Genomic DNA, 14,264 nt, shown 5'->3' on the forward strand with positions numbered 1-14,264 from the left:
ATAAAAATGGTTAAATGTGGCTGAATGTGTCACTACTGGCTTGTCTGTCCCAGACAAAATCATTATCAGATGTCAGGAAAGTTAAATATCGTATAGTGTGAACATTTCTTAAAATATCATATGTTTTTATCATATTGGCCGCTACCAGTGCCCAATCTGGCAGCACTGAACAGGTCACTGGTGCTTTTTGAACATGTCAGTGATGTGCGGTGCAGGAAAGCAGAGCAAAAGGTTTCTTTTGAAAAATGAAAACTTCTGGTCAGTTAAAGGTCTTGTTGGTTTTCTAAGTGAAAATGACTTTCCACACTGAAATATGGCATATTTTGTTTAACATATTATGGATCAATGGAGGGTACCCAAACTTTTGCATGTGGCTATTTCATACAACTGAGATCATGGCAGCTAGAAATCAGTTCATAGCAGTGGGAAGCTTATTTGTCCTGGGTGATTTAAAACCGACTGTTGACTTAAAATAAAAAGGCAGCGTCTCCAGAGTGTCTGGTGTGCGGAGCTGATGACCTCATGCTGCTGATGACGAGCTACATTTTAGCTTGATGAGCAGTATTTTGTTTCCCCAAAGAAGGTTTTATAAAAGAGCTGAAAGTTTGAATAACTGATATAGCTGTAGTGTTTTTGAATATTCTAAATAGAGAATTGTATTATCGCCCTGATGCTGATACTGTGTTTTGTATTAGTGCTATCTTTATGCACCGATCAGGCATAACATGACCACCTCCTTGTTTCTGCGTCCATTTTATCAGCTCCACTTACTATATACTCTATATTGCCAAAAGTATTCGTTCGTCTGCCTTCACATGCATATGAACTTGAATGACATGCTGTTCTTAATCCATAGGCTTTCCACAAGATTTAGGAGTGTGTTTATGGGAATTTTTGTCCATTCTTCCAGAAGTGCATTTGTGAGACACTGATGTTGGACGAGAAGGCCTGACTCGCAGTCTCCACTCTAATTCATCCCAAAGCTGTTCTGTTGGGTTGAGGTCAGGACTCTGTGCAGGCCAGTCACGTTCTTCCACACCACACTTGCTTATCCATGTCTTTATGGACCTTGGATGGAATTGTTGGAACAGGAAGGGCCAAACTCCCCAAATTGTTCAGTTGGGAGCAATAAATTGTCCAAAATCTCTTGTTCTGCTGAAGCATTGAGTTCCTTTCACTGGAACGAAGGGGCCGAGCCCAACTCCTGACAAACAACCCCACACCATAATCCCCCCTCCACCAAACTTTACACTTGGCACAATGGAGTCAGGTAATTACTGTTCTCCTGGCAACCACCAAACCCAGACTTGTCCATCAGATTGCCAGACGGAGGAGTTTGATTAGTCACTCCAGAGAACATGTCTCCACTGCTCTAGAGGCCAGTGGCGGCGCTATACTCCACTGCATTCGACGCTTTGCATTGTGCTCGATGTTGCACAGGTGTCGTCCTGTCACGGTACCATGCTGGAATTCACTGAGGTCCTGAGAGCGACCCATTCTTTCACTAATGTCTGTAGAAGCAGTCTGCAGGCCTAGGGGCTTGGCTTTATACACCTGTGGCCATAGAAGTGATTGGACTACCTGAATAGAATGATTTGGATGGGTGAGTGAAGACTTTTGGTAATATAGTGTAGATGCACTTTGTAGTTCTACAGTTACAGACTGTAGTCCATCTATTTCTCTGCATACTTTGTTAGCCCCCTTTTACCCTGTTCTTCAAAGGTCAGAACCCCCATGGACCCTCACAGAACCGGTATTATTTGGGTGGGTCATTCTCAGCACTGCAATGACATTCATGTGGTGGTGGTGTGTTGGTGTGTGTTGCGCTAGTCTGAGTGGATCAGACACAGCAGTGCTGCTGAAGGTTTTAAACACCGCAGTGTCACTGCTGGACTGAGAATAGTTCACCAACCAAAAACATCCAGCCAGCAGCGTCCTGTGAGCACTGATGAAGGACTAGAGGAGTCTCTGACTTAACATCTACAAGGTGGACTGACAAGGTAGGAGTGTCTAATAGAGTGGACAGGGAGTGGACACAGTGTTTAAAAACTCCAGCAACACTGCTGTGTCTGATCCTCTCACACTAGTCTGTAATTGTACAACTGCAGAGTGCACCTATATAGTAAGTGGAGCTGATAAAATGGACAACGAATGTAGAAACAAGGATAAGCATAATATTATGCCTGTTTTTTTTTTTTTTTCCAAAATACTGTTTATCTGTTTATAAATAAATTATTATAAACAGGTTTTTTGTATAGAATGGAGGTTGATGTGTAATGTGTCTCACATTTGTCTTTCCCTAATAAAGGTGGTATTAATCATAGTGTAGCATTTGATATTTCCTGCATGTGTGAAGCACACTCTAAACAACATATGTTGTGAAAAAAAAGCAGAAAACTGTCTTGAAAAGTGTCTGTAATGCATTTTGGACCAAAACCTTTTATAGACACTGTTTCTCACATGTCTGCATTCGTGCTTGGATACAGCCAGTAGAATTTAGGACATGATTTGAAGTCTGAGAGAGTGATCAATTAGGCACTGTTCCATATGACCTGCGGCAGCAGGGAACCCATATCCTGTTCGCTGTTGTCTCCCAGAGTCATTATAAAATCTATCAGTTTGCTTTTTGGAGTCTTGTTTTGATAAACTTTTGGATAAAGTGATATTCAGGACTACTTTAATAGCCTGTAGACTAATTTTAGTGCTCAGTCAGACCTGATGCTTTCTCAATTAAATCAGTTCACCTCCTTCATGACTGAGGTTGACTGGGGTCCGTTTGAGCGCTCTAGTGATGAGAAAGGAGGAGGTTGGTATTACAGGCTTAGTTCTTCAGGTAATGTGTACATAAGGAGTGCTGTTTGCTGTCACAATAATGTCTTTAGGGGACGTTGAAGGCGTCAGTCAGCTGATCCTGTTTGTGCTGATTTAGTGAGTAAAAATGCCCCCCTCCCCCCACTGCTGTGTTATGTGATGTGTTATGTTATGCCAAAATTCAAGCAGAAGCGTCCATTTAACTCAACAAATTTCAAAGTCGTGTTGTTTTTTTTTAGCTATGAACGTTTAAGTGATTAAGTGATTAAGTGATACTTTTTTGATCCCACAAACGCATTTAACCCATCCGTGAAGTGAAACACCACATACGCACACTACTTAACACACACACTAGGGGGCAGTGAGCACACTTGCCCGGAGCGGTGGGCAGCCCAATCCACAGCGCCCGGGGAGCAGTTGGGGGTTAGGTGTCTTGCTCAAGGACACCTCAGTCATGGACTGTCGGCACTGGGGATCGAACCGGCAACCTTCCGGTCACAGGGCCGGATCCCTAACCTCCAGCCCACGACTGTTTAGTTTTACACTCTAAATTATGTCTTAAATATGAAATGTAATATTATTTGCAAAATTACTGAACTGAGCTAAAATATTAATGTTTTTTTTTTTTTTTTTTTTTACAAAATTCAGATTTTGTGTAATAACTTTCTATGAATCTGTGAAGCTGTACTGTGGGATTGAAATGATTCACAACAGAAATCTTTTTTTATTGATTCACAACTAAGTCTTTTATGTTTGTGATGCATCATCGCTTCTCTGCATACTTTCTCGACCCTCTTTCGCCCTGTTCTTTAGTGGTCAGGACCATCCCCGATCAGATATTATTTGTGTGGTGGATTGCAGTGACACTGATGTGGTATGAGTGGATCAGACACAGCAGTTCTACTGGATTTTTAAACATTATGTCCATTCACTGTCCACTCTGTTAGACACCCTTCCCTTGTTGGTCCATCTTGTAGATGTAAAGTCAAAACAATTGCTCATCTTTTGCTCCATGGTTTATGTTGGTCCTCTAGTCCTTCATCAATGCTCACAGGATGCTGCCCCAAGGACGCTGTTGGGTGGATATTTTTTGGTTGGTGGACTATTCTCAGTCCAGCAGTGACACTGCAGTGTTTAAAAACTTCAGCCAGCACTGCTGTGTCTGATCCACTCAGACCAGCACAACACACACTAACAGACCACCATCATGTCAGTGTCACTGCAGCACTGAGAATGATTCACCACCCAAACAGTACCTGCTCTGTGGTGACCACTGAAGAACAAGCAAAAAGGGGGCTAACAAAGCATACAGGATGGATTTTCAGCTTCTCCTGATCCATGTAATCCCAAACATGTTCAGTGATGTTGAGTTCTGGGCTTTGGGGAGGGCAGTCCAGTATTCTGAGAAAACCAACAGCGTCTCTGCATGTTTTGATTTGCAAATGATGTTATTTTTTTCTCTATTTCCTTTTCTCAGTGAGGGCTTCTTGTCAGCTACATATCCTTTCAGACCCCAAGCGCTGAGTTGCTTTCTTACAGTGGAAGGATGGACAAACACTTTTTTTTTTTTTTCAGAGCTTGATTTTTCTCCTCTCTCTCAAAGATGAAAACTTTAAGTACTGTTTATTTGATGGGGACAGTTTTGGTGGTCTACCAGGCCTTGCACAGTTGTTGGGAGTTTTTCTGCATCTTTGGAAAATGAAGGGCTGTGACTTTTCTGCAGTACTGTATATTTTGTGTGTGTGTGTGTGTGTGTGTGTGTGTGTGTGTGCGCGCAGCGTGTTTGATGCAGCAGTCTGAGCTTCAGAATTCGTCCTAGATTTGCAAAGCCTTCTCTATTTCCAGGTATAACTCTTTCCCTTCTTTTCTGTCAAGGTGCAGCACAGAGCAGTCATTCATTTACTGCCGGTCCCACAGGGAAACAGCTCTATCAGTTCCCTTCATCAGACTCTATCATGGCCTTTGCATCCTGCTTTGCATTGTGGGTTTGAGCTCTGCATCGGAAGCAGCTGATAGACAGCACATGAGCATCAATTTGCACTGTTTATTTTTACAGCTAACCTTACATAACAGCTGTTTTAGTTTAAAAAATGGCACCCCCTAAAATCTTTTAAAGGCTTTTTAAATGTTTTACATGATTGCGGTGATAAATAGACCTGGTCCAAAAGAGTTGGGAATCTACTTCTCGGGGGTTTTGAACAGGAGTGGGAGTGGGACTGAGAGCAGTGCTTGTTGTCTTTAGCATGTTCACTACATTGACTAAAGCTATTGATTGGCCAGTCGAGTGATGTCGCAACCTGGAAAACCTCTAGATTACTGTGAGCTGAGCCTGTTTCAGTAAGAACCTTTTCCTTGTCCTAGAACGTGTCCTTTCCCTCATCTCAGAACAGGTCCTGCGGCTTTCAATTGCCTCTTTAACATGTCTGTGACTGTGGGGACGAACTGTAGTCACTGTTTGGTTTTGATTGGCCATAAATGCAGCAGAACCCGTTTGCTGTGGGTGTGTGCAGTATATGTTTCAGGTTTGACTTTCACAGGTCTTTGTGTTTATTTTGGTGCTTGTTTAACCAGAGTTAAACCAAGCTGTGTCATAACTGCGTGAAAACGTGTCCTTAGCAGTGCGCTCAGACTAGTGTGGCATACGCTGATGAGACTGTCTGCAGCTCCAGAATGGGCCATTGTAGCAGAAGCTTTATGTATGTATGTGGGTCATTGCTTCCCTGTTGGTAAAGTGGTTCAGGTTTCATTTTTAGCTGTATTCCTTTGCCCCACAACCTCAAATTGTGGCTCTCCAGAACTGCCTTTCATTGTAAGGAACATCAAAAACATAGACAAGCTCATGCACCTGGCTCCTGTTGGTTTCACATCTCCCTTTTCTGTCTGCTTACACTCTGTATACCAGCTGAAATGTACATGCTATAGGGTTGGAGCGGCCGGGTGTGGACGATGATCATGGTAAGCTCTTCTGAGCATGTTGTGGACATCAGTACGTAGTTATATTGATCACCAGCATGGTTTATTACAAATTGGCCATAATTAATCCTGTTTGACTGGATTTAGTGCAGCGAAGTATGTGAAATGTGGAGTAAGAGTCATTATATATTATTTTCTTTTTAATGTGGCCATGCTAATGAGGCATCTTTTTGTCTTTGTTTTTTTTTTTTTTTCACCCTCCAACTTATCAAGCTTCAAAAACAAAACAAAAAAAGCGAAATATTGTGAGGCATTTTATATATCCGGAAAATGGGTTTGTATCATGAAATGGTATTTTTCCCATAACGCCCACCGCCAGGCTGTATGGGAAACTTTCATGTCAGAATCCACAGTGGTCAGTTTTTCATAGTATTGTAGTATAGCTCAAATATGCTGACAGTCACAATCAAGCTAACGTAGGTGGGACTGTTTAGTTGATGTGCACAGATATTTCACGATCGTGTGCAGTTAAACAAAGCTTTCATTTCTCTTGAGAGTGAAAATATACGTTTAAGCAAAACTCATTCAGCTAGCACACAAGATAAAAACAGAGATGGCTAATGAGAATAAACATTGAATTCATTTCAGCTTACGCATTGTGGCGCTGTACTTCTTATTAAACCTCTTATATTTTTCACACTAAAAAACAGCAAATGGACAGTTGAAATTCATATCAGTGTTTCTCTCATCACTGGATAGATTAAACTGCTCTGCCGCCCAACTTGGTTGCGATACAGACGTTATTATGTAACTGGCAGGCTATAATAAAATTCTCACTCTATTTCTAATTTTAAACATGCACTAAATTCAGATCTTAGTTCCAGAGCAGATTTAATCATTGATTTTGGTATAAATTGATTTGAAATAATTATGGGGTGGTTTGTTGAAATATTGTGAGTCATCACCCCTGAATCATCTTTGCCATCTTATCAATTCATCTTTGATGTTTTATGAATGAAGAAGCCACTGAGAGCTGCCCTACTGTGTATTTGCTGACATAATAAATCAATTTCATATAGCATTAGTCAAACCCTGATGATCAAAAGCAGATTTGGGCAGTTTAGTCTGAACAGTATTTGGTGGTGTTTAAGCAAATTATTGACACTTTAGGCATGTTGGCAGGTACTCGAGTACTTGGTTTACCAATCGAGGTGCCACTATTGGATTACTAAGATCACTTTTCCACTATTTGTTGCATTTCTTCACAGGCAGATGGAGAAAATCAGCAGGTCAGTAAGACAGCATTTTATGCTTTAACAGACTGTAAAAAATGAAAACTTTGCTTGTATTTGCGAGTAAATATGCTCTACTTTGGTACTCAGAAACAGTGCCTTAACGTGAGTGCTTTGCCAAGGTTGTTGTGTTAAAGAGGTCAAAGCAGAGATAGCAGGACTAACGTTGGGTTTATAAAAAAAAGTCAAAATATATTTCTTTGACAAAGTAACTTGTTGCCACATCGACCAGTGAAGAGGACAAAACCACCTGTAAAAGATGAGCCTCCGTCAGCATCCAGTGTTGTCGAGATAAGCGCATTAGATCATCTGAGACGCTCTGTTATGTTACTCATAGGACGCACATACCTTCTGATTTCTCTCGGTTAACAATAAAACGTATTTTGTTTTTTATTTTTACTCAGCTTGATGCCAAATGTATGTAACACCAGTGGTGTCACCTAAAAAGGTTCATTCATTTCAACAGAGATGTTTTTCTTGCTTTGTCTGGCATATGTGAGCTAATACATATCCAAATTAAAAAGAAAGTAATTATACACGGTTATCAGAATATCAGGTTATCGGAATGGGTAAAGTTTGGAATGGTTCGATTATCGGTGGGCTTTATGGCACGATGTACATCTAAAACCAGTGAGCTTCCCACATGTAGTGCTGATTGTGTACACTCCGTCTCTGATGGGACGAGGCTCTGGGTGGATGTTTGAGATGGACTGCTGTGTATCCTGGAGACTGGAGCTGACGTGGGTGTCACACAGAGTCGTCAGTCAGAGTCAGAGATGGTGCAGAGGAAGCCCAGATAGACAGAGCTGGAGCCAGTAGGTCACGCCCGTCACCCAGAACTGCTCTGGTCTTGTAGGTGGTAGCTGGCCTTCAGGACACACGTTATCATGCTTCGTTTAACCCCTGCTCTGCTTACTCGTTCAGACAACTATTCCACACTGTCCTGCGGCACTAATCCCTTGCCTTACTCTTTTGTGTCCTTTGTAGGGCTGTCACTATCGATTGCATTAGTAGTCAAGTGATCTAGCGGTTATTTTGATACTTAAGCGAGAAATCTTATACATACAATTTATAACAGCAAATACTTAATTATATCTCCTGCATTATAGGGCTGAATGATTGGACAGTATTTATGGTTATTGTGATAAATTACTTCACAATATGTCATAATATACTTCTCTAAGCATATCTTGGATATCGTCAGTCCTTGAACACTTTCCAACTACATGTTGTACCACAAGGAGAGCATAATTATTCCTGTTTAATTGGATCAAGTACAGCAAAAAAGTCAATAAAAGCTTACACTATTACACCATTGTGCATTCCTGAATCATCGCAAACTAGATTGGAGTGGTAGGTAATATTTCTGTTGTATTGATAACTTACATTATGGTTCTGTGCTTATTATGGATGTTAGTAGTTTAAAATACCCGTCAACTGCCTGGCTCATTATAAAGAGAGCATAGTTGGTCCTGTTCAGTGCAGCACAAGAAGTTGTGTACATAATGTTGATAGTATATTTTTATATGTGGACATGACCGGAGCTTTTTTTGTGTTCCAAATGAGCAAACCTCAGAAAAACCCAATATCGTTATTCATATTGTGTGTTGTCGAAAGGTCTTGAAGTATCATGGTGTTTATCTTTCGCCCACCCCTAACTGAAACCATGTACAGTCATCTTAAAAAGATTTGCTTTTGTGGCTTCTGACGCGCAATGTTGTTATCTAGTATATTAACTAGAAAATCCATCCCAAAAATATGGACAAAATTGAGGTGATGGTTTTGAAGTTATGCCACAAAAGCCTCACTTTTGTCCCTTCATACGTCGTTCCCTTTACACCTTAATATAAAAGCTATTCCCCCACCCACCCGTAAACATCTTGTTACTGCAGCTGCAGCATCTGGAGCAACTTTTTCCCTCTTACTTCAAGACAGTTTTGGTTCCACGCTTGTGGTTTGGGATAAATGTCGCAACAAATATGTATTTATTACAGCTGTTTCTTATTTGTTTCCACATATTTTACACTTTCTGCTTATGCTGCATTGCAAATTGTTTAATGGGCACAATCCAGCTGACTACCCAGCAACGTCCCATATTTGAGAAGCCTGTGGTAAAGGAAAGAATGCAAGAACATAGTGTTCAGCCAGTTTCTGTCCTGAACTCTTAAATATTGTATGTACATGTACACACTGACCAGCAACTTCATTAAGCACACATACTTAAATAACATCTGCACTTGTTGTCCATTTTATTAGATCCACTTAACAAATAGGCACTTTGTAGTTCTACAAACTTTATAGTCCATGTGTTTCTCTGCCGACTCTTCAGTGGTCTGCACCCTTACAGGACTGCTGTGTCTGATCCACTCATATCAGCACAACACAAACACCTCGCCACCACCACCACGTCCACCACCCAGGTAATACCTGCTCTGTGGTCGTCATGTGGGGGACCTGTGGGGTGAAAGGGGCTAACAAAGTATGCAGAGAAACGGACTACAGTCTGTAATTGTAGAACTACGAAGCGCCTCAATATTATAAGTAGAGCTGATAAAATGGACAAAAAGTGAAGATACAAAGAGGTGTACTGGATGAAGTGGCCATTTGGTATGTGTGTGTGTGTAATATATATTCATATTCTTAGGTAGAGTATGTTTACTGTGTACTGTGTTTAATACTTCTTCTACTGTGGATGTTCACCTGCATGAACCACTCAGATCCACTCAGAAGAAGAACTGAATTGAATTCAGAACAATCAGCCAACTTTTCTTGCACACAGAGGAATTAGACCTCCGCATTTAACCCATCTATGCAGTGAAATGCGCACACTAGTGAACACACACACTAGGGGCAGTGAGCGGTCGGCAGCCCTATCCATGGTTAGGTGCCTTGCTCAAAGGCACTTCAGTCATGTACTGTCAACCAAGGGGATCAAACCGGCATTCTCCCAATCACAAGGCTGGTTCCCTAACCTCAAGCCCACGACTGCCCCATCTCTTAGAGCAACCTGCAACTTGTTTAACTAGATAGTCCACAATAATTTTAGAGCAAGTATTAAAAAAATACCCTTTTAAAATGTTTCTGCTTAGTTCATTTGTTGAGATAATAGTCATTCAGAGAGATTTGATGTGAAGTTGTTAATTGTAGAGAAACTTGCTGACTGGGATTTCTTTATAGTGGTGGTGGTGATGATTGGATGATTGAGTCTATGAGGCAAATTCAGTCATTTTACTTATTATCCTAACCACCAGTGAATTGACTTGTGCCTTCTGAGTTTTTGTATGTAATGTTAAAAAAGTGGCATAACTGCCATAAACCAGAGATAATAAGTTTTATCTTGGGACTATTTTACCTAACAACAACAACAACAACATCATGCATGTAAAAATACACATTGGACAGAAACCTCCCTAATAACTATTGGGAAAACGATGTCTTAGTAGCACGAAACCGTCTGGTTCGAGCTCTGTGAATATGCTCCGTATATATCTCTTGAATGGTGCATTTCACGTCAAGCCACTCTTAATAACCATTTACATATTGACTATTTAATTTTACAGAAATTCTGAGTTCCCTTTAATATTGTGTGGAATATAGTGCTATACCAGATGACAGAATACTAGCGCATCTACTTTAAATGCACTGTAGCTGTTCTGATTGTTTGTTAATTTTCTTCTACATTGTAGAGAATGTTCCGGTGGAGCTACGAGACCCCTTCTATTGTGACCAGTACGAGCAGGAGCACCTGAAGCCGCCCGTGACCCGGCTGCTGCTGTCACCTGACCTCTACTGCCGCACTTACAGCCTGCTACTGGCCGGAGGCTCCGGGACTGAGGCGCCTCCCAGAGACTATGCCGCCCTCCTGCAGAGCCTCAGCAAAAAGGGCCTGGCTCCAAAAGATCAGAACATCCCTGTGACTGAAGCTGACCTCAGCCACAAGCCCATCAAAATGGTAAGAGGTGCTGTGTTGAGGCTGTGGTTCGCAGGCGCATTCCCATCTGGCATGTGCAGATAGAAGAGTGTGTGGTGTGGCTTTTTCAGACATAGCTGTGTGAATTATTGAGCATCTGTGTCTGCTGGTGAGCATGGCTTCAGATCAGAGAACGCCCCGGTCGCACTGGAACCTGTCCAAACATCCAAATCAATCCAGTAGTTGACCTTTTACCTCACCAGGACAGGGAATGGGATTTTTGTGATTTGCATTTAGAAAAGGCTTTTGCTGACCAGGAGCGTGTTGAGGGAGGGAGAGGCAGGGATGGGGTGAGTCCTGGTTACACTGTAATTCGAGGGATTAGAGAGCATAAAGACCAACCCCCCACTCTAGCAGTCATTAAGGCTGAGTGGCTTTATCTGTAAGAGACAGGGTCCTGATAATATACAATAATCAAGTGCTATATATCAGGCTTTAAAGGAGACTTCCATCCGTTTTTCTTATTTATTTATTTATTTATTTATTTATAATGCAGTCTGTGTAAACAATCATTCAGAATGGTTTTATGTGAAGTGGTTAATTGTAGAGAAATGTACTAAATGATTTTCTGTACAGTGGTGACAGGAACCAGACATTGCAGTGTCTAGTTTTATTTGCCATGCAAAATGACCACTGAACCTACAATTTTCCTGATTTATTTATTTTTTTAGTTTGTTTTTATAAAATAAAATGTTTATATTTTGTATGTTGTTGATGGTAAAATAATGATAAGTCTGAAATTATGTTTTGTCTGGGGACTGTTTTATCTTACAATGCCCTGCATGTGCCTCACCATCATGAATCGAATTGGGCCAAAACCTTCTCCAGCTATAATAAAACAATGTTTGGGGCATCAAGCAGTGCATTCATAAACATTTCATGTCATAACTTCCTGTCAAGGGGCATTTTAGGGGGTGACTTGTTAATCGTTGAACAGATGGTTTCACTTTTAAATATTTTTGAGGCTGACACATTCATTGCCGTTATAAAATACTTAATATGCAAATTTGACTGCACACAGAAATTATATTATGTATTAGCCACTGTGCAAAATCACAGTGGCTTCTTGTGGCTTATTGCTCTGTCACAAGACCAATGAAACAAAAAGTAAATAAAACCGACGAGCCCAGAGAATAGCATGGTACAGAAAGTTCAGTGTGCATTGTCACAGCTACTGCACGTCATAAAATCTGCTCAGTCAGTACCTTTTTACTCGTACGACTTTTGTATACATCTTTTGGTTCAATGTCAGATATGTCCGTGTGAACGCTAAGCAAACCAGAGCTAAAATGCAACAGCGTATCATTTTACAGACCGAGGGAACCAAACTGTAAACACATGCTTAACGCATTAAACTCTTCATATGTCTGGTTCAAATTGTCGCTGCTGTGAAAAACTCTGACTCAGCGAGATTTTACAGAAAGGCACATTTGACATCAATCCATTCTGAATGACTTTGTTTATATCTTAATGATTGATTTAATGGACTTGATTGAATGATGTTCAGAGGTCTATTGACGGACTCTGTGGTATAACGTGAAAGGTGTGTTAATATAAAAAATAGAACTGTTCCTTTAAAGCAGAGGTCTTTTAATTAAAATTCAGTAAGGTCCAGTTAAAGAAAAGGTCGGAAACATCGTAATGTCTAACTTGGGTTATGATTCAGCGCCATATACTGTTTACTGAAGTAGCTTAGCAGGTTTAACAACATCTTGTTTAGTCAACAACTGAATGTCAAATTAAACAATATAAATCAGTGATATTTCAACAACATTTGTCAGTTTTCTCTTTTTAGAGCACAACATGTAAGATAAACTGGTTCACTTTCTTCTCCAACTGTCGGTCTCTCCTCATCCGTCCCGTGTGCATGTCGCAGTGCTCATTGTGATGCACAGATCTGATTGGCTGAGTAGCTTCACATGTGATATGTACAACACATACGATTGGTCTGTGAGTTTCCCAGGTCACTAAAGCTGTACCATTATAACTAGAAAAGTTACAGCAATTAAAATCCGACCAATTCAATAATTCTCCAAAGTTTATTGGTTATAGGTCCAGGTCCGCATAGGACAGCGTCTGGGTCCGCACTGCGGTCTGCCTATTAGTGACCTCTGCTCTAAAGCAATAAACTGAGTAAAGAGAGCTAATTCTATGTGGCTGTTGCTCTTTCTGCTCCATCTCTCATCACAGGGTTGAAGTCAGGGGACACCTCTTAATGTGCCATTTCTCAGATGTGATCCTCTGGCATCAGCTGTTGCTCGTATCCTCGAGGGAATTATTCTTTCTGAAGGCTGCTCACCTTTTTAGAATAAAACGAGATCCCACACTGCGTTTTCAGACATGAATATCTCTGTTTGATTTGTCAGTCTTCTGCAGTGACCTGATTATTATTCTTTTCTTTCCGTGGATTCTCCTACCTGTTTGCTTCTTTCTTTTTCTGTCACGCCTCAACCAGTATTTTCCTAATAGAGACATAAGCTTCATAAAACCTCCCAGGGGATTGGTGCGTGTGCAGCTCTCACCATAGTGAGGGCTCTGCAATCAGCTGCCTCTGTCTGGTGGTCATGGCGGCAGGTGCTACGCTGGTGCCATAGCGACGGGTTCAGTGAGGTGTGATGATGTGCTCTGCGCTCGGCCGGCGCTGTCTGGTGGCGCGTGGAGCCGTTCCCAGGCCTGGCTGTGAGGGAGCGCAGAGGTTTGGCCGTAACGGTCTGGCTCGGGCTGCGCTGGCTGGCTGGCTGCTGTAGCGGCAGGGAAAGTGGGTCACGCGGCAGCAGCATTAGGAGGATGGAGCAGCAGGGTGGGCCACAGCCAGTAAACAGCTTTGGAACAGCAGCAATCGGTGCAAAGCTCAATCTACTGGCGTGCATGAGGCAGATTTAACAATGCGGAGTCAGTGAAACATCAGACAGCATCCGTTCACTATGAGAGCGAGGGCAGTTAACGGTCACTGATCTTAATGATCACGTTATAGATAAACTCACTCACTCACTGACTGACTGAAAGACATGATGTTCAGAGATCGGGGCCCTTGTTTTTATCCCCCTCTCTCTTTGTCTTTGTTTTCTCTCTAACACTCTTTCCTCTTTCGCTTTTCTTTTTTCTCTTTTTCTGTCCATTTCATTGTATTGTGCTGTAATGTACACTTATGTTTATGTATGATGAAAATAAATTTGAATTGAATCTTTTTCTTTCTTTCACTTTACCACTACCTTTTTCTTTTTCCTTTTCTTTCTTTCTTCCTTTCTTTCTTTCTTTTTCTTTCCTTCCTCCTTTCT

The 14,264-nt window shown here is 41.3% G+C and overlaps 1 protein-coding gene across 6 annotated transcripts in view; it reads left to right on the forward strand.

The window, feature by feature from the left end:
- camsap3 (calmodulin regulated spectrin-associated protein family, member 3) overlaps positions 1-14,264 on the forward strand; it is a 56,610-nt gene that overhangs the window by 11,401 nt on the left and 30,945 nt on the right. For all 6 annotated transcript variants that reach the window (XM_037537743.1, XM_037537752.1, XM_037537747.1 and 3 more), the window contains exon 2: positions 10,703-10,968. In XM_037537743.1, the coding sequence (XP_037393640.1) occupies positions 10,703-10,968 (266 nt within the window). The remainder of the gene's footprint in view (positions 1-10,702; positions 10,969-14,264) is intronic.

This window comes from Pygocentrus nattereri, chromosome 1 (genome assembly GCF_015220715.1).
Source record: "Pygocentrus nattereri isolate fPygNat1 chromosome 1, fPygNat1.pri, whole genome shotgun sequence".
NCBI classification, from domain to species: Eukaryota; Metazoa; Chordata; class Actinopteri; order Characiformes; family Serrasalmidae; genus Pygocentrus; species Pygocentrus nattereri.